At 47.4% G+C, this 20852-nt stretch overlaps 2 protein-coding genes across 3 annotated transcripts in view; one reads left to right on the top strand and one right to left on the bottom strand.

Moving 5' to 3' along the window:
- The window catches only part of LOC127034762 (thyroid adenoma-associated protein homolog), a 39124-nt gene extending 34091 nt beyond the window's left edge, over window positions 1-5033 (bottom strand). Inside the window, exons 1-2 of one of the 2 annotated variants that reach the window (XM_050923979.1) lie at window positions 4771-5033; window positions 2254-2431 (exon numbers count right to left, since the gene is read on the bottom strand). In XM_050923979.1, the coding sequence (XP_050779936.1) occupies window positions 2254-2431; window positions 4771-5018 (426 nt within the window). In that variant the 5' untranslated portion in view covers window positions 5019-5033. Of the gene's footprint in view, window positions 1-1295; window positions 1460-2253; window positions 2432-4770 lie in introns of those variants that run through there. The other variant, XM_050923981.1, reaches the window with a different exon arrangement.
- Window positions 5034-15550: 10517 nt separating this feature from the next.
- On the top strand, window positions 15551-20610 carry GSC2 (goosecoid homeobox 2). Its single transcript, XM_050924382.1, has 3 exons — window positions 15551-15789; window positions 19718-19919; window positions 20506-20610. The coding sequence occupies exons 1-3, from the start codon at window positions 15551-15553 to the stop codon at window positions 20608-20610; spliced, it is 546 nt and encodes a 181-aa protein (XP_050780339.1).
- The last annotated feature ends 242 nt before the right edge of the window (window positions 20611-20852 follow it).

Here is a 20852-nt window from a genome sequence, read left to right as displayed (position 1 = left end):
AGCTGGAGTGAGCTCGCTAAAAATAACAGGGGGGACGTTGTGGCTCTGGTGGTGGGCTCGGCCACTTAACGCCCTGGACCTGAGACCAGGTGGCTATCGCGAGTCTCCAGCAGAGCCACAACATCCACCCTGATATTTTCAGTGAGCTAGCTAGTGCAAGTCTGTCTATCTGGCTGGCTCCCAGCTGCAGTGTAGACATGCTCTGTGTGCTCTCAAGTAGGTAGATAATATGCTACTGAACCCAGAATTAGGATTTAGACACAACAGACGTTTCCCAAAGAGACAAGTACAGCCTCCTGAGTAAATGATGTGTGATTAAAACTAGCTGTGAAACAATGCACAACAAAAAAAGGTAGGAATTTCAGAAAAAGAATCCATTTAATAAACGCGTTACTGTTGTCAAGCACCATGCCAGATATGGAAAGTTAATGCTAAGAGTCTGTCTAATGTCAGAGGGGCAGCCATGTTAGTCTGGATTTGTAAAAAAGCGACAGAGTCCTGTGGTACCTTATAGACTAACAGAAGTACTGGAGCATGAGCTTTCATGGGTGAATACCCACTTCGTCAGACCCACTTCGGTTAGTTTGTCTAATGTCAGCAGGCTTTTCTATTAAATAGCTAAAATCAGCTTTAGTGCTTATTTTCAGTCAAGGGCACAAGTTACAACAAGGAGCACTGGGATCTGGGATTTTAGTTCAGGCCCCTCTCTGGGCTTGTCTACAAGGCCCTGCAGTTTGGACTACGGATAGGCACATTGCAGCACGCGCACCGAAGTCCTTCAAAGAGGACTATGTTAATGTGAACCAGGTACCTTTTAGTCTGTGTCCGCAGCATCCACAGGGGGCAGTTACAGCATCGCACTACAGTGCACGCTGCAATTCGCCTCTCCAGACTACAGGACCATGTAGCCATAGCCTCTGTTCTGCCTTTTTTTAATATGTATTTATTCTCTTACATAATGAAAGAGCTGAAGAAGAGCTCTGTGTAGCTCAAAAGCTTCTCTCTTTTACCATACGAAGTAGGTCCAGTAAAAGATATTACCTCTCCCACTGTGTCTCTATAATGAATGAGAGACCGGACAGAACAATGATCCTCCACTTGCTGGCTCTTCTCCTTATATCTAACTGCTAAACGCACAGATTTTGAAGGCCAGAAAGGCATCACGATGGTTATCTAGTCTGAGCTCTTATGTAACACCGGCCAGAGAATTTCACCCAGTAATTAAGGCACTGAGCCCAATCACCTGTGGTTAAATGACATTACTAAGTTAAAAACAAATGAAATACTTTCCCCACTATTCACTTTCCACATAGCAATGGCTGTAGGAGTTGCCACCGAATGTTCTTTGATTGCAAATGGGAGGAGGAGTAGTCTGCACTGTTGTGACTGGGAAGGTGGGGTGGCCTGCGCAGTTGTGAATGGGGAGAGAGGTGTCCAGGAGCCAGTGTGGTCTGTGTTGCTAGAGCCGGGTACAAAAGTCAAGTGTAGGTAGCTAAGCAAAGGGCCAAGCCTCTGTTTTTATTCTTGGTTTTCCTCGAGGGAAGGCACAAGCTGTAACCTTTACTCCCAGGGAAACTCAGTTAAGATTCAACATCTAGTTTGCAGTAAGGTTCTTTGTGTAGACTGAGGCACAAGACCACCCTGTAAGTGAATGGTCCAGTCAGGTCTCAGTCCCAGTTTGGGGTGGCAGGAGCCCAGGCATCTATTCCTAGCACTGACTTGCTGTAGGACCTTGGGTAAGTCACTTAACATTGCTGTAGTTCAGTTTCCTCAGCTGTAAAATGGGGATCGTAACACCTGTCTACCTAATACTCTTGTGAGCATACCTGACTGTACAGATACATCTACACTCCAGTTAAAACTCTACAGCTAGCCCATGCCAGCTGCCTCAGGCTCACGGCCCCTTTAATTGCAGTGCACACATTTGGGCTGGGCCCAAGCTCTAGGATCCTGCAAGGTAGGAGGGTCCCAGAACTCAGGCTGCAGCCTAAGCCCCAACTTCTACACTGCAATTAAACAGCCCCACAGCCCAGCCCGGGTCAGCTGCATGGCCTAGCCCAGGGGTGTCTAACTGCAGTGTGGCCACCGCTTCTGAGTCACGGATAACAGGTGCTGTAGAGGCACCGAGTGTTTATTATTTTGCAGGTGCCCTTGCAAACAATGGAAGTTGACTGTTGTAGAGCAAACCGTGGCATAACGTTGCAGCCTGGCCCACCCAGCTGAATGGAGCGGCTGCTGTATAACACGATTTACCTGCTCGAGCTTATGGAAAGAGCTGGAACTGCTGGTCGTCTCCATTTGGAAAGCGAGCACGCAGCGCACTAAGGGAAGCACATCCGCATCGTCTAGTTCCCATAACCCCTTGCTGAGCTCCTGAAAGAGCAGAAGAGCCTCCTCCAGATTTTTATCTTTACACCTCTTCACAGAACCCCTGGAAAAATTAAACACCGGATTGTCATGTTAACACTGACTTGTTCCAAATATCTCCGACCGAGAGGGAAAGAGTTCAGACCGCAGCTACGGTCAGTATAGTCACGGAGCGGGACAGGGAAAACTGCTTAGCTTTTGCTTAGCACCCATCCAGACAGTATTATAGCGTGCATGTTTAAATTATATTTATTCATTTAAATCTATCGTCTAGATTTTCATAAGTGACGAGTGATTTATAGGTTCTTCACTTGTTTCCTCACCAAAACCATCTGGTGTTCCACCGTAACACGTATATAAAGGCTGAGGCCAAGGTTTGTAAAAATTAAAATAATTCTGCAAAATCTCTAGATAGGAAGCAGAAGAGGGGAGGTCGAATAAGATCAGACTGGCCCTGTGTAATGTAAATACAGCGCTGGAAAAGGGTCGGGGCCCAATGTCACTGAATAGAAGAGAAATAGCTCAATTTTATTCTGCTTTATAGCACCAGCCTTGTAAAGCAAAAATCAACCAAACTCTTCATATAACCACAGGTACAAATCCATAAACCAAGCCGCATCTCCAGCATGAACACAGCAAGGAACTCCAGGGGGGAGCAGAGAGTGACTCCTCTCAGAAAGTATCCCCTGTTCTTGGGCTTGGATCCACAGATGGGCAGCACCCTAGAGCAAGACTGATTTTGGCAGGAATCTGCAGACTCACTTGCAGGCTGGGAGTCTACGTTAGCAACAGGCTGATATCTGAAACAGAATGACGTGCCACAGTGGGAAGGAGCAGTTGCAGGCTGAAAACTAGCATCGTTTTGCTTTGCATAAGGTGGTCGCTCTACACTCACTATCACTTTCCAGTCAGAATCAGGGGTAACCGTGCTTAGCTGGAGATAGGAGAGAGGGAAAGTGAAAGAGGAATACAACCGATTGAAAGAATTACCCTCCCTCCCTACAGAACTAGTTGCCTGCAACACTGAATAGTCCTTTACTTGTTTTCAGTCCTCACATTACTGTCATTTCCAGCTCTCTCTCTCTCTCTCACCTGTCACACAGCAGGTTAGTGCAGGTAGTTTTTACACCTCTGAAGACCTGGCCTGGGCATAAGTCTGATTAAAACAATACGTGAAATGAATTTGATTTCAAACTAAGGACTGACTGTCCGCATCTCCCACACCCGGACAGGAAGTCTGTGCAGTGAGGAGACAAGGGGGCTGCGGCAGGTCAAAACAAGAGGCTGTGGCTCAGCAAGTCAGTAGAGAGGTGTGCTGGCAGTGATGGTGAGAAGGGGCCAGGGGGTGCTGAGGCTCAGGACTGACACGCAGTGGCAGAGAGTCCAAGACTGGAATAGCCTGACTGTGCTGTAGGTCAGAAGAGACGTGAACTTTGTACTCAGCCTCCCACAAAACCCACTCACGCTGCTCAGCTCTAGCCAGGCCCTCGCTTTTGGAAACACTAGTATTTAACCCACATTTACCCAGCTACTAAAAACAAGGAGAAGTGTTGAACTGGCAGCCCCTTGAGGCAGGGACTGCCTAGCAAAAGGGGGTGCAGGGCCATGCCTCCACCAGCCAGCCACTACAGTCATACAAACAACGAACCCTGAAGAATGGTTACAGAACAAACACTTTTGATCCCTAAAGGGAAGTTACATTTGGCTTCAAAGTTAAACCTGGTAGAAACTTTCCCACCATGAAAACAATTCACTGAAATCCGTTTTTTCTCAAGGAAATAGACGCCAGCTCCGTGCACAGCCCAAACACCAGAGCAATGCAACCTGACAGACAGAGTGACTATAATCCAAAGTGAGACCGATTCCACTGACCCTTCCTCCCAGCACTGCAGGAAGTGGGGACAGCGCATCAAAGGGGACAACAAGCTGAATGTCAAGATAGACTCTCCCACGCTGTGTTAGTAAAGCAGGTAACAGCCTAGCTTCTTATCACATGGGTTTGGTTTTCAATTGAGTGTCTCTTTAAGCTGCCATGAACCAGTCACCACGGGCCAAACTGTCACAGGTCATTGCCAGGTGATAGGAGAACCCCCCCAGGCCACCGTCCTGTGCAACCTGGGCTAGGGTGACCAGATAGCAAGTGTGAAAAATCGGGACAGGGGTGGGGTGCAATAGGGGCCCATATAAAAAAAAGCCCCAAATAGCGGGACTGTCCCAATGAAATCGGGACATTTGGTCACCCTAACCCGGGCACAAGCCCAGGCGCTGGGGAGCGGGGCAGGGACCAGGGCGGGACCCGGCTTCTGCCCCCGGCCACCTCCCTGGCGCGAGCACCATGCGGGGGAGCTGCTCTCAGTGGACCACAGGGCAGGAGGGGGTCCGAAGGGGGCGCCCCGCACTCACCCTGCGAACTGCTGCAGCTTCTGCAGGAAGGCGAGCAGGGCCCGGCAGAGCCCCCGCAGCGGCTCCCTGCGCCCGAGCCCCCGGTAGAAGGCGAGGCAGGCCTGGGCCTCCTGCGCCGCGCCCATGGCTCGGCCCGCGGGGGGCAGGGAGGGGAGCCAGGCTGCCCCGGGGACGTAGCGCGGCACGTGGGCTTGGCAGCTCCGGCACACAAACAGCTCTCGAGTCCCGACTCTGGGTGCACTGAGCATGCGCCCCCGCACTGCGCATGCCCAGTAACCTTCGCTGTTGCCGCTGCCCCCTCTCTGCCCTCACTTCCACGGACGATTTGCTGCCTGCTGCTGGGGGGGGGTTGAAAGCATTAAGGGGGGAAATTGCAGCGGGGGGGGGCTGCCAGGGTGTGAGCCGGCGGCAGAAATGTACAGGCTGGGGGGGGGGGGGAATCAAGCGTCTGTAGGTAGAGGCAGGAGAGGGGCCGAAGGGGAACAATTGGGAGGGGGGAGCCGGGGGGGGCGCTGCCGGACCCTGTGCGGGGACAAAACCCCCGTTTAGGGAGGGGCAGGGGGGACAGTGACCCCGTGGGAGGAGCCACCTGCTGTGCTCGGGGGGCGATGGGGGTGGGCAGAGGCTGTTTTCGTTCTGCTCACAGGACACTGCATGGCAGCCGCGGAGCAGGGGGCGGGTTCCTGGGGCTGGGGCTTAAAGGCTCTGGCCGCCCAATTCCCCCTAGACTGTCAAAGCTTAGACACTGCAGCTCCTCTCTGTCTTACACAAGTGCTGCGGGGCTGTTACTGCTCCAGCCAGGAGACCCAATGCGGTGCAATATTGTACAGACGCCCCCTTCCTCCCTCAAACTCTGCCTCTCACATTTTGACTATGTAAAAGTGTCTATATGAAATCACTGCCTGCTCCTTTCTCTTATATAACGTGCTGAGTTGCTACCTCGCTCCCAGAACCCACATGTCCGCACCCCCTCATATACCCCAAACCCCAGGTCAGAGCCTGCATCCCTCACTCAAACTCCCCATAGCCTGCAGCCCTCCTGCACCCCAACTCCATCCCAGAGCCTGCACCCCAAAAAGGGCCGGATTAACCTTTTGTGGGCCTGGTGCTAAATATATTTGTGGGCCCCCATTGGGGAAATGGGGACATGGAGCAGGGAAGCAGAATCCTCAGAGCGAGGGTCTGGCCGCAGGCAATGGGAGATGGGTCATGGCATGGCAGGGACAGCCCCACTCCACCCAGCCCAGTACAAGGGCACTGTTTGCAAACCGGGAGCTGCCAGACGCACACTGGCCAGCCCGGCCCTGCACTGCCATGGTGCTTCTTCCCCTTGGGGGCGGGCCCATGCTGCACCATGCTACCCCCTGCCCAGCACCCCTCTGGCTCCCTACGCCCAGTGCCGCACCACCCAGAGATGGTCACGTTGCGTAGCGGAAACTGCATCTAGTTGCAAAATGGGAGGGTTGCTATACGTGTTGAACTGCAGCAAACTAAAAATATTCCGGAGGAATTCAGAAGTGATGAAGGGTTTGAAAGAACACTGGTACATTCTCTTGAGCTTGCTGAAGAAATAGACTTTCTGACAGAATTTGAACCAGAGCCAGTTTGCATTCAGCAAAAGAAACAGCAGTTTTTGTATGAAGGACAAGACACGCCCATTCAGAACCCAAAACAAAGGTTCAAAGTGAATTTCTACTTCGCAGTCCTTGATACTGCTATTCACTCGGTTGAGGAACAATTTCAACAGATGCAGCAGCTAGAGTCAGTGTTTGGCTTCCTATATGATACCCACAGCTTGCAAAAGAAAACACCAAAACAGATGAGAGAATTTTGTATAAAACTGGAGTCGGCGTTGACTCATGAAAATTCAAAAGACATTGATGCTACAGATTTGTTTAGTGATTTTCAGGCTTTCTCAAGATGACTTAAGAAACATTCCACTCCTGAAGAAGTACTGACGTTTGTTTGTGAAAATAAACTCACAGACAGTTTTCCAAACATTTGTATAGCTCTACACATTCTTTTAACTTTGCCAGTTTCCATAGCTAGTGGGGAACGTAGCTTCTCAAAGTTAAAATTGATCGAAACATCTGCGTTCATCAATGGTGCAAGAGAGACTTGCTGGACTTGCCACAATGTCAATAGAGCATGAAATCGCTGGAAAACTGGATCTGAAAGAACTAGTGACTGAATTTGCAAACCTTAAAGCAAGAAAAGTCAAGTTTTAAGAGCACAGAGTGTGTTTTATTCAAAGTGTTTTGTAAATACAGGTTAAAGTTCATTGAAGAGTTTTCTTATTTGTATATTGGATGTTGTGGTAATGGCAGTTAAAGCAGGATACTGGATGATTTTGGATTTGTAATAATAAAAAAAATTATTATTATTATTAACTAACATTTGACTGCATTTTTATTTGAAATCGGACTGAAATATCATCTAGCTGTCATGTACGAATCTATACTGAAAATTTTGTGTCTCTATTTTATCTGATCTCAGAGGCATTGGTTCGACGGATGGATGGACAAACTGAATAATTAAGCCTCTGTTTAAAAAAAATGCTTAAAAACATTAAAAGGAAAAAAGGGGAAAAATGTTTCCCAGTTTACCAAAAACCTCAGCCTAGATCTGCCCTGGGGGCTTGGGGGTGGGGGTCACTGATTGCATAGTTTGCCTAGGGCTCCTGTTGCTGGCAGCTAATCTAGGGCCGCCCCAGGGCAAATAATACCCATCTCAAAATGCACGAAGTAGAGAGTAATGCCATACTGTGCCTTCTCTCTTGCACTTTCTTTCACACACAACACCACACCATAAGAAAATGAATAGTAATTGACAACAGTCACCACCCTGAGGTCCAGACAATACCCTTCAACATGGAAAAGCCTATGGAAGCTGCCACCTCAGATTTCTGCTGCTCAGTTGGGAACCAGTTTGGTAATGAGAAATCCATTAAAGCAAGTGGTGTGGGAGCTGCAGGATCTTTTGCAGGGATTAGTGATCAAAGTGGCCAATATTCCTGAGATCACTAATGGATTTAAATAGTTGGGTTTCCCATACGGTGGTGGAGTCACTAAAGGAACCAGTTTTCCCATTCTGTCCTCCCTGTCAGGCACAAAAATACATTAACAGGACGGGGTACTATTATTTGGTGTTCCAGACCTTAACTGATCATCACAAGAAGTTGATGGACATCTGTCACGTGGCCTGGAAAAGTCTGTGATGTGAGAACTTTTAAGATCTTTAGGTTCCTCCAGAGAGGATAGAACGAAACACAATAGTGACAAGGATGGTGGGCAAGTTCCCACTATGATCTGTAGGGTCCCAGAGTACCCACGAGCCATGCTGAGATGGTTGAGCAGGCCAAGCGAAATCTCTGCTCCTGGCTGACGCATTGGTGAGGTCTGTGCCAAGATGGCTGAGCAGTTAGCAAGGAAGTGTCATTCACAGAGACAAGGTCAGTAACCAACAACACGGAACCAGGGAGATGTCATGTGTTTCAAAGCTCTCCCTTCTCTTCTGAGTGCTGGGCCCCTATTCCTACAGATTGCAAAGCCAACAGGAAAGTTTTGTAGGTGCTGTTTCAGTCACAGGGGAAGGCAAGGTTTCCCCATAGCAGCCAGGAGGAAGAAATTCCTGTCCCAGCTAGGAAATAGACAGGGTCTGTGTCCAGCTGTTGGAGAAGGCTGCAGAGCACCTCCCATTCCTCAGACTTACCTATCATGCCTCCATTGCTGAAAAAGGCTCTGACTGCACCCTCCTCAGATACCAGTGGATCCTCTGTCTCCAGTCCCTTCCACTCTTCCCACTGTGCGGTCAACCCCCACTGCAGCTGCAGGAGGTTGTGTGATACAAATCTCCTTCTCCATGGCAAGAGCTTACCTCCTCTTCCCTTGCAGCCTCCAGGGTTCCCACAGGAGGTGGTAGGCATGCCGGGCACATGCCTCCATCCTGTCCTTGCCACAGTTCCTAAGTGAACGGCATCACTGACCCCTCCTGGTCTCATGAAGTGCACCACCTCCCAGATCTCAAGCCTTTGGCCACCACCTGGCTCTGGGTGGAATCATGCAATTCTCCACCCTCAGACTGAGCCGGGGGTTGCAGTCCCATGGTACTAGCTGTGATTACCTCAGCATGTGTGACTTAGGCTCACACCCTGCGGTTCTGTCCCCTCCTAGAGCAATGCCAGTGGTAAAAACAGTGACCAGCCGGGCCTCCTTAAAGCAAAGTATTTATTTAGAACACAAGCATTTTAAAGAAAATATGCCTTAAAAACAATACAGCAGACTGGACACATTTTCCCTAAGACTTACCATTCCCTGGAAGGCCCATTTCTTTAGATGCCTCTATCAGCCTGCCTCCCTAGACGGATGCTGACAAATGACCCTCCTCTCCTCCCATTGAGAAGTGCATTTTAACTCTGCAGTATTCTTATGCTCGCCAAGTTCCCAGCCTGGCAAAACAAGCTTGCTTCCTGGGAAACAGGATCCTTGAAGCTGATACCTTCGAGCCCTAGAAGGTCATCCTGGAGTTCTTGGACCAGTGCTCTTTGCAAGCTGCTGAAGAACCTCGCTTCTGGGCTGGCCTGCTTTCCCCCCTGACATTCAGTTAAAGAGAATGGGCCAGATCCACCACTGGATCCATTGACTGTAGGTGCTGGTTGGGATAGCTCAGCTCTTAACCTGAACAGCTAGGACGATTGTGTGGAAAATGGCATCTTGCTGTAACTGGTAGTGACTGCTACTTCCTGGGATGGCCACAGACAGATCCTAGTCTGCAGCTTGCAGCTACATTTGTTATATTCACTGTCCCGCTTTACAAATGAACATGGAAGCACAATTCCAACGCCTGCAGATATCAACTCCCTCGGATACCTGTTTTATATTAGTGAAAGTGCACTCATTTCACTGGTGTTACCCCAATGTAAACCAAGGATAAGTGAGTGGAGACTCAGGCCCTACGTGCCTGATTCTCTGTTGCCCTGAACCTTGTCTAGCTGTGACACCTGTGCAAAGTGGGGGGTAGAATGGTACCAAGTCAGAACTCTCTGCTCACAGGTGGGCTAGTGGTGGCATTGTACATCCACTTCCCACAGGTGTAAATGGCTACACAAGGTGCAAGGCAGGGCAGAATCAGGCCCAGGGGCTGGTGGTGTCCATGCTGTGTGAATCTGGCTCAAACAGCCCTTGTGCTGTTGACAGAAGGCAGGGGAGGGAAGGGGGCATTTTTCTCTAGTTTCCCCATAGGAGGGTTTTTTAAAACCTATAAATTCACTTTTGACAAATGAACGACTAAAGCAGATTAACCTTTTTGTTAATCCTCTATAATGGCTTTTGAATCTCCTTAACCAATAAGAAAGCGATAAGAGCCCGTTTCTTTTCTTTTTATCTAGATCTACATTGTTCCCCCCTTGTCTATTTTTTTCTTGTTTTATTTTCCTTTTCTTTTCTCATATGAAATAGCCCTGAGATCTTATCTCCGGAGAGGCTCAGTAAACACAACATCAATAATCCCTTCCTTTTATTCCCTGCCGGTAACAGGGTGCAAAGAAGTGTCTGCCGATTGGGATTTGATTACCAGCCGCTATCGAAAGTCTCTTTGTAAGATCTGCGTGCTAAATCCCATAATTCTTTGATAAAAGAAGTATTACCAGTCCATTTTCTGAAGTGAAAGGTATGGGGGGAATGAAAGAAAGCAATCAGCAGAGATACTAATAGGCTAAGCGTGGGTGTCTGGGTGGTGGAAAGGCAGGGATGGCAAGAGGAAGCTGGGGAAAGAAGCCCTTTGTTACAGACGGGAAATAGGAATTAATCCATTTTAGGGGGCATGATTCTTACAGCGAAAACCACCCAGGGTAAGATTCTGCTCACACTTACACCAGTTTCAGTGCCTTTAGTCCGGATTGACATCCGTACATCTGAGAGCAGTATCTGGGCAAGATTCTCCTGGTGTTTGTTCTGTGCTTCAGTGTTTTGTATAAGGGAACTTCTAATAATAAACAAACGCCTGTACAGTCGGCCTGATTCTCCACTGCCTTGCATCCTGTGTAAAGTAGGTAAGACTATAAGAACTGCCATATTGGGTCAGACCAATGGTCCATCTAGCTCAGTATCTTATCTTTTGACAGTGGCCAGTGTCAGGTGCTTCAAAGGGAATGAACAGAACAGGGCAATTATCAAATGATCCATCCCCTGTCGTTAGGATGACTAGATGTCCTGATTTTATAGGGACAGTCCTGATTTTTGGGTCTTTTTCTTATATAGGCTTCTATTACCCCCCACCCCCATCTCGATTTTTCACATTTGCTGTCTAGTCACCCTACCTGTCATCCAGTGCCAGCATATAGAAGTCAGAGGCTTAGGGACACCCAGAGAACGGGGTGGCATCCCTGGCCATCTTGGCTAATAGCTATTGATGGCCCTGAACTGAACTAATTTTTTTTTAATCCAGTTATAATTTTGGCCTTCACAACATCCCCTGGCAATGAGTTCCACAGGTTGACTGTGTGTTGTGTGAAAATGTACTTCCTTATGTTTGTTTTAAACCTGCTGCCTGTTAATTTCATTGGGTGACCCCTGGTTCTTGTGTTATGTGAGGGGATAAATAACACTGCCCTATTCACTTTCTCCACACCAGTCCTGATTTTATAGAGCGCTATCATATCTGCCCTTTGTCGTCCTTTTTCCAAGCTGCACGGTTCCTGTCTTTTTAATCTCTCCTCAGTTGGAAGCTGTTCCATACTCCGATCATTTCCATTGATTACAAACCTGACCAAGTCAGAAGGGCACAATGAAATTCTCCCCTCACTCCAATCCCAGTATATTTACAGAATTAAAGAACAGAGTTCTTATAATACATGATTCCAATACAGAGTAGCAGAGGGAGAAGGCTATTAAGAGGTAAAGAAAGGAAAAGGAGCGAAGATACTTATATACCCGAGACAGGTGTTTTCTAGTGAGATTTGAAAAGAAAGGGAGGCTCAATTGGCAGAAAGATATAGGGAGGCTTCCTGAGATATCAGGAGCGGAAGAGGAGAAGGTTTTCACTCCGTCAGCAATAAGGTAGTGAGGAGACTCATAGAGAAAGTCGGTGCTAGATGAGAGTAAGGAGACAGACGGGTAGTAGAGAGAGTAGAGAGGTATGTGGATGGAGTGGCTCTCAAGGAGGCTCAAATATGGACAGATTTCCCAGGGTAGTGCTAGTGGGCTTCTCTTACTTGGGGAACCCTCCATTCAGAACAAACTCACTCTGAGGGTATGTCTGCACTGGCAGAGTTACAGTGCTGGGACTAACAGCGCCGCTCAAAGAGCGCTAAAGGGAAACCGCTGTTGTGTGTTCACACTGTTAGCTGCCTGCTCAATTGTGTGTTCACACTTGTGGCACTTGCAGTGGTATTTGGAGCGGTGAACTCTGGGCAGCTATCCCACAAAGCATTTCTTCATCTTCTGCCGCTAAAAGTTGTAGGAAGGCAGAGGGGTGGCAGGGCATCCTGGGTCCTGTCCCAATGCCCCATGATGCATTGCTTCACATCCCAGCAATCTCTGTGCTTCCGTCTGCATTTGGCACCATCTTTCAACGGTTTGTGTACTGCACACTCTGCTCTGCCTATTCAGTCTGCAGGAATGAACCCTGCACTGTTGATCAATATGCTGCTCACTCTCACTAATGTTTTCCTGCACTTCAGGAGACTTTAAAATATTTCAAAACAAAAAGTTGATGCCCGTAATGTAAGTGCACTGTAACAAACATGGCCCCAGAAATGTGAATTATTGTTATACAGAATTACCCAGAAGTTCAGGTGTTCGTACGTAAATGAAAATGTATTCACCCCACACAGGAGAAAAAGAGAATCCAAGGAGTGAGGGGAGGATTTCTTCAGCCCTTCACATAAATATGTCACAGGACGGCCAGGAGAGATCATATTAACCACCCTTAATACATCTGAGATGTGGAGTTTTCCTTTACCCAATTTGCTTTGAGTCAGTGAACTGTAATATTGGCACTAAATAGGAAGACATCATATAGCGTTGCCTGAAAAAATATAAGGAACTGGCCTTTATACAGGCTTTGTTTTGGTGGATCAAAGTTGTATGTAAAAGGAAATTGATCAAAATGTTAATCAAACCTTGTGCGAGGTGCTATTTTTCCCATGGAGAGTCCTGTTAGGAGAAGAAAGGAGGTTCTGCTAATATTTACTTGAAGGAAATAGTGAGAGTGAAGCAGTGAGAATATTTGTGATCAAGTGTATTTTTATTTATTATACGGCAGGTGAAATATACCTGTACTGGAAAAGGCAGTAATAAAGGGACATTGAAACCAAGTAATGAGTTACACAGGAACTTGGTTATAGAGCTAATGATCAGAGAGGCCTGGTTAACTGCTCGATTAGTATAATTACATAGACACAGCTCAACAGTTCATATAAGGATTCTACTGGCATCACTAAGAAAACGGAAAGTGGAAGATCTTTACAGCTGTTTCATCATGATGGAGAAAACAATTTCTTAAGTGACTTTATATTGCTGCATAATGAACAAAAAAAATTTAAAGTGGATAAGCACCTTTAACTTTCTCTCGATCCCAGCTTATTCATGTTTCCCAATAGCAAAACCAGAATAAGACCATTGTATCTGTCATCTGCTTCATCCGCTGTGCAGCAACAGTTCCAGCACTGTTCTGTAACTAAGTTGACCTCTGGGTTGACCTAATCTGGGTTGACGATTCCAGCACCATTGACATGACACTGAGGGTCCCCAGTCCCTCTGGCTCATCCTAGTTTGGTGATGAGGTCCCATGCCAACAACACACCACAAAGGGGCCTTAACCCTTTTGGGTTGACCTAATCTGACACCATTGACACAGTACTAAGTCCCTGGATCCCCTCCCCAATGCTGATGTGACAGAATGGAACAGCAAATCGAATTCCAGATGTGTGAAGAGAGTGACACCATCCATGACCAAACGCAACAGACTCTAGGAAGTGAAAAGGCCAAATGAAGGCAGGATCCCGTCCCTGGCCTTGTGTGTCAAGCTGTAGGGCTAGAAGCATCTGAAAAGAGACCACTTGACGCGTAACAGGTGATACTGAAAAAAGTAGAGAGACTTTGGGAAAGAACTACTAGTGGCTCATTGTCTGTGGCCATATCTTGTTCCTTGATCCCATTAGTTTTGATGAGCTAAATGGGTCAAGCTGCCATGGTATCTAGACGGGAGACCTTCAAGAAACAATTAATTAGACAGCACTCTTCTCTCTTAGCTATTATTCAGCCAATGCCTTGGCATGGTCTGGGAGACACAGTGCTACAGACAGTGTTATTTTTAGATGAGACACTGTTGCCAATTCTTATGATTGTATTGCAAGCCTCGTGATAGTTGACATTTTTCTTAAACCGTCCGTTCCTGGAGTCAAGTTATCTTGTAAGAATCCCATCTTTCATTTAATAAAGCAAAATTTCTAGCCCTCAGGGCTACAGAGAAAAGCTTAAAAATGTGACACCTTCCCCCCAACGGCTCAAAAACAAGAAGGCAAATAAAAAGAACCCAAAACATAATACTTGTAAAATCTCATGATTTTTGGGACTGTGACGTGATTTTTGAATGCTCATGGTTGACAATACTGGACATAAGGCTCTGACTGCATCCTGGTCATTAAAGATCCCATGGCATATTTTGTAAGAATGGAATGTTAACTCTGGTGTCATGGCCCAACTTGAGCGACTGGAGTGTCTAGCTCCCTAAATTCTCCCTGCAGTTCAATATTCATCTTCACTTCGTCTCGACTCAAATGTGGTGTGGCTATGCCCTGGGATAAAGCAGACCAGTTCCACCTCATAGGTGGCTGCACCTCAATGGTGAGTGGTTGAGCCCTTTATATACCACTTGCCTACCTCACAGGAGTGTTGTGAGCCTAATTAATTTTTATAAAGCACTTAGAGATCCTCCTATGAAGCATACTATATACATACAGAGTATCTGTAGTATCGTTATTATTTGGACAGTGGGGAAAAATACAATTTCCCTGTGGTCTGAGCAGAAAATAAATCAGCAGTCACGGGGAGTCCTCACCTAGCAAAGGGCTGCATTGCTGCTAAAAATGATTCCCCCTCCCCCGCCAAGCTCAGCTCCCCTCCCTCGCTCATATTGTATGATATGACAGTTTCCTTTTGATGGGCAAGCTTTCATTTGGCCAGAGAAAGGGATAATTTGCTTCTTTTAAGGAGTTAATCCTCTGGTCCATTTGTGGGCTGGAGAACAGCTATTCTCCTCCTGCCTTGGATCGGAGGCTCCAACACAATGGAGATCATACCCACCTTCAAATCTACACTCAAGATGGAGAAATCAGATTTCCTTCCGGAGTCATTTCTGTAGGATTAGCTAAATCTTAGATCCACACTAACCCCTCACAAAGCTGCCAAGATTAGTTAGAATTTATTTTATTTGCAGGGGGGTTTACGGATTTATTTCCAAAGGGATTATATATATATATATATATTAACTTAGGGTGGCCTCAGTTGTAAAGCAGCTAGCTTAGAAGAGGGGGGCGGAGGAAGACATGTATGTGTATATATAAAATAAAAATCCCAGGTGCAAGAATGACAATCGCTTTAAAGAGAAGACAAAACAATAATTCTGTCTGGCATCACTGGTCTGGTTTAAAAAGCATCCAAGCGTAAGCCGTCTTTTTGCTGGGGAGCCACAGTTAGGTCTCTCCCAGAGAGCAAGCCCCACTGTTTTCAGCTGCTGAATGTGAGCTGCCAAGTGCCACAACTACAGTTCCGGGAACAGGATGTCTTCAGAAGCCCCATTGGACACAGAGCTCAGCAGAAGAAGCCTCAAGAAGCAATGCTCGTTCACCATCGAGAACATTCTCTCCAGCCCAGCAGAGAGAAGTCCCCAGGTTCTGGTCCCATTCTGTCTCCAGGGGATCTTGGACTGTGAGCCCAAGGGGTTGTGTGGGCTGGAGGCCATCGCTGCTGGCTCTCTGCAGGAGGAGGAGGAAGAAGAAGAAGAACTGGAAGCTGCTGGGTGCAGCTGCTGTTGCTGTTCTCATGCAAGCACCCGTTCCCTGCAGGATTCTTCAAATTGGCTAGGTAAGTATTCTCCTGTTTTATGAGTCATTGTGTGGATCCCATAGGCGGCAGGGCGGAGGGCATTGCAGCTGGCACTCACGAGGGCACCGACACAGTAGGGTAGCAAAACCTGGGACTATAGTGACATTACTGCATTGTGGCCTGCAGCCCTGTCATCATGCCCTGGGATTTTGTTAGCCCTCAACCTCAGCAAAGTTGGGAAGGGTCAGTTCTCAGATGTGGGGCTCCAAAGAACAGTGCGGGTGTTGCAGGATATAATGTAGGTGATTCAGTAGCTGGCACACTTCTTTCCAAGGCAGTATTGTATCAATGTCCCAACATTGTTTAAACGTGGCACTGGGCTGCTGCTGCTCTCTAAGATAAAGAAGGAAGGCCCTGAATTCTGATAGTCATCAATGAACCTATGGCATTTGTTGCAACAGGAGAGATGTTGATCTAATTCAGGTAACTAGATTCTGCCAAACTACATCCCTGCTACAGCTGGGTATTGCTCCTTGAGCCTGTGGTTTGTACAGGACTGATATGCATTTAAGCATGTGTTTAAAGTTAAGTACGCTGAAGTCCTTAGACGAATCAGGGCCTGTTTGCTGTAGTTCACGCCAAGAGTGGCTGCATTTCAGAGCGGATGAAGTGGCTCATGTATGGAATTTGTATCTCAGTTTGTGTGTGTCAAGTGCTTTGGGACAAAAGGTGCTATATACATTTAAGACATTAGATTATTAGCAATAATTTATTTTTTATATTTTTACAGAGTAACCATAGTTTTAAAATGGCTAGTTATCATTTGTAAAGCACTTTGAAGATGAAGAGCTTGGTATAAGAACTAAACAACATTACTGGGCTAAAAGCTGTAGCCAGTGAGTAAATCTTCAGTAAAGTATACAGGATTTGGTTCATTATTAGGGGAGTGACTTAAGTAATAACACTTTCGTTTCATTATATGTAAAAAAAAAACATTATATTTCTATATCAGTTAGTTCTGGAACAGCTGTTGTATAATTCCTGGCACAGTAAAGAAAAAAGAACATGCAGAGATTTCTTAGTTACAAGTAGTTATGATGGAGTCTCCCACATTTGGGTTTAAACTGTTTTTCACTGGTAAGCATCCTCCAAAATGGACTCGCAGATCTGATGGCAGATACAAGCTCCGACCAAAGGAAAAGGCATTTTTTCCTCATTACTCTCCATGACTGTCAGTTTCGTGCCATTAATTTGAATGTGAACATGGGAGAACTTACTCATATAACATTTGGAGTTTGGTTTGTGCTACGGAGAAGTCTCCAGGGACCATTGCACGGAGACTACCAAAGCCGTTTCACTTGAGACCACAACATGAGTGTCTAGATGTGAAACCAGCAAAGAGTCCTGTCATGCATCCGACGAAGTGGGTATTCACCCATGAAAGCTCATGCTCCAATACATCTGATAGTCTATAAGGTGCCACAGGACTCTTTGCTGCTTTTACAGATCTAGACTAACACAGCTACCCCTCTGATACTTGACACCAGATGTGAAACGCTAGTGTAATCTGCATTACTTGGCACAGTCTTTTCCTACCAGGGACCACAAAACCACCTGCGGATTCTTGCTGTAACCTAGCCAGTCCCACAATCCATCATGACCACAAAGGCAAACATTTGCTGTCCAGTCTGATGTTTCTTTCCTTTACTCTTCTGTGACCATGGACCCAATCCTGTGACATCTCAACCGCTGGCTGAAGGGCTCTGAGCACCCTGAGCTCCCCGTGACCTCAGGGAAAGCTGAGAGTGCTCATTACCTCGCAGTAGAGGGCCCTTAGCCTTTACAAACTCCAGTGCAGCTCTCTGGGGGTAAAGACCCAAAGCCCCTGGCGATGAAGGCACTGCCCTGCATCAGCCATAGAAGCTGGTGACGTTTCACAGTGGGGAAGCAAAGCTGACAGCATCACTGTTTTCTGTGGGCCAGCTCTCTTTTCTCCTGTTGTTTTCCTTTTCATCTGCCTCACAGGGAGGTTTCTGCAGACCTCCGAAAAACAGGTCAAGAACTGCCTCCCCCACAGGAATGGCGCCAGGATGTTTGGCACCCTAGGTGGGGGTCCTTCTGTGCTCCCGGTCGGTGGCGGCAATGCTGCAGCTGGGGGGTCCTTCCGCAATTCCAGTCTTCGGGCACTTCAGCAGTGGGTCCCGGAGCGAGTGAAGGACCCGCTGCAGAATTGCCGCCAAAGACCCGGAGTGCGGAAGGACCTCCCGCCGCCGAATTGCCGCCAAGAGCCGCAAAATGCTGCCCTCCTAAATCCTGGTGCCCTAGGCGACCGCCTAGGTCCCCTAAATGGAAGCGCCGGCCCTGCTCCCCCACCTGCTTTTGGCCAGCAGCCCTCAGACACTGGTGTATGCGCTGAGATTGCTGTCCAAGTCCTAATGGGCAGCGTTAACCCCAGCTCAGGTTGGAAGGTCTTTCCTGACCCTTCCTGGAATTCCCCCTTCCCCTTTGATACCACTCGAGTTCTGCAGAGTTACTTGAGAGAGCGCTCTACAATCCTCCTGAATTCTGGGAGAGAGAGAGAGAGACTTCCTGTTCAATCTTGTTAGCTTTTTTGGATATACCCTTGAGTTGTGTGGCGAGGGTAGGGGTGGATCTGCTAGAATGGAGCTTGGGACCCTACTGGAGTGCTGCTGACTCTCATGACTTCGAGTGTTTTTCTTAAAACCCCAGCTCCTGAAATTAGGAAATCTCACCTTTCATTGGAAAAAGAAAAGTTTGTTTCTTGCTCCCTGATTGCAGAAAAAAGCTTGGAAATGTGGTCCAAGTGCATCCCGAAGGCTAACAAACCACAAAACAAATAAAAAGAATCCCAGATTTATTATATTAAACCATCTTGTAGCTTTTAATCCAGTCTCATGGTTTTTGGGAGCCTGACTCATGCCATTTTAATGCTTGTGGTTGGCAATACTGCAGCTGGGCAGTAAACCAGGAGAACATAGCCAGAATTCCTTCGCCCTTCCCAAGTGGAATCCTTGGATCCTTTTTGTCTTTTCCTCTTTCTTCTTTTTGTTTCCTTCCTCTGAAGCATCTGAGACAGCCCCAGAGCTGGAGAGGAGACACTGGATGGGGCTGGCCAGGGCTCTGAGGTGGCACCAAGCATTCTGTCTCTCAGGTGCTCGACTGGCTGGTTCTTGCTCACATGCTCAGGGTCTAACTGATTGTCACATGTGGGGTCAGGAAGGAATTTTCTCCCAGGTCAGATTGACGAGGGCTTTGGGAGTTTTTCACTTTCCTCTGCAGCGTGTGGGTGCAGGTTGCTTGCTAGGACATCTGGCTGCATCTCCTTTCCCTGCCATTGCAGAGGCCTCAGGTACTGGTGCACCTCAGTCCCTCCTGTTCTCTGCCTGTGGCACACAGTTGTCTAGTATCCTGAGGGCTGGAATACCTTCCTCCAAGCTGTTGAGTTTAGTATGCAGGTGCTGGGAGGTGTTGGTGGCCTGTGATATACAGGAGATCAGACTAAGTGATCTGGTGGTCCCTTCTGCTCTTCAACTCTATGCCTCTCCTGGAACCTAGAGGATTCCAGTCAATCACTGTTTCCTATCCCAGGCCTCACATCATGGCAACCATACTTTCATTTCATCCAAGGGGGCTGAATGTGGCTCTGTCCCAAGCCAGTCAATTCTGATCCATCATGAATCACCGAGAGGAGCTCAAGCAGAGTCTGAGTATGCTGCCTCCATAGCAGCCCCAACTTAGGCCTACATGGAATTGAAGCGGGGCCGGCCTTTCTTCAGAGAGCGCTTTGTTTTGGTTCTGTAATCAAACTGGTAAATTCTAACTCTCCTTTTATTAGACACCAGGTTCCCCTGGCCCATGAGGCTAATTCATCCCACTGCCAGGGCATGTAAGAATCTTCATGGGAGCCAGAACGAGCTGCAGACCTTCCATCAGATCCAAAGGCGGACCCGTCGGCACCGGACCATCTTCACTGAAGATCAGCTACAGGCCCTGGAGGCTCTTTTCAACCAGAACCAGTACCCAGATGTTATCACCAGAGAGCACCTGGCCAACCGCATCCATTTGAAGGAGGAGAGAGTAGAGGTGAGATTCTTCCACACTACAGAGATCAAAACAGTTTTTGCCCTTGTTTACTAAAAAAAATAAAGAGGAATCTGGTTCAGGAGCCGTTTTTATGCTCCCTCAGGGGGCTGCAGATGTAGCACCTCAAAGTGCAATTGAAAAAACACATTGTAAATTCTGTAAGCCATAGGATAAGGCCAGTACACAATGGATGTGTGTAGAAGAACACTCACCCATTGCTTTTATGGCCTGACACACTCACAGGCACTCTCTCATGCACACACCGCTTAACTCTGTGGTCACTGCCCTGCTTTCAAACATTTTCATGTTCTGTAGAACACTTTTGTTTACCATTGGGATTCCTGGCTCATCTGCCCACCTTGAAAGTAACTGAACATGAATTCCAGGGAGGAAGTCCTCAGGTGGCTCTTGTCCTGAGTTACCTGTGCAGGATCAGCCTTTATAACCAGAGTACGGCATATTGCCAAATCCTAGCACTTCCCATCACGCTGTAAAATCCAAAGTTGTAAATGCCAATTGCTTTCAGGGCTGGCCCGTTTCACGGAGGCTGGAGATAAATGTTGCATTTCTTTCATTAAATGTCTAGGTTTGGTTTAAAAATCGACGGGCCAAGTGGAGGCATCAGAAAAGAGCTTCTGCTTCAGCTCTGCTCCTTCAAGGCACCAAGAAACCCTCGGAGGAGAACTGCTAAGGGACTGACACGAAAGGCTTACAGGGTTACTGTGAAAAGCACCAGTTGCCCTGATCCACTGGTTTTGCAGCGAGGTTGGACAGATGGAAGAGGAGTGGGTCTGGAAAGGGAAAGCAGTGAGGGAATCTTCTGATTCGATGAGATAAAGGGCAGGTAAAGGTCGGTGCTGTATTTTCAAGTCCTTAGCTTTTTCATCCAAAAAAAGTGCATCTCATGACAAATAAAACAAACGAGTCGTAGCG

Source organism: Gopherus flavomarginatus, chromosome 15 (genome assembly GCF_025201925.1).
Source record: "Gopherus flavomarginatus isolate rGopFla2 chromosome 15, rGopFla2.mat.asm, whole genome shotgun sequence".
Classification (NCBI taxonomy): domain Eukaryota; kingdom Metazoa; phylum Chordata; order Testudines; family Testudinidae; genus Gopherus; species Gopherus flavomarginatus.
This window is presented reverse-complemented; position numbering and strand designations above follow the sequence as displayed.

What these genes read in the sequence shown, in the direction of transcription:
- GSC2 (XM_050924382.1), top strand. Translation starts at nt 15,551, where the DNA reads ATGTCTTCAGAAGCCCCATTGGACACAGAGCTCAGCAGAAGAAGCCTC. An exon ending in GAAGAACTGGAAGCTGCTGG is followed by an intron (nt 15,790 to 19,717) that starts GTGCAGCTGCTG and finishes TCCCACTGCCAG; the next exon opens with GGCATGTAAGAATCTTCATG. An exon ending in TGAAGGAGGAGAGAGTAGAG is followed by an intron (nt 19,920 to 20,505) that starts GTGAGATTCTTC and finishes TTAAATGTCTAG; the next exon opens with GTTTGGTTTAAAAATCGACG.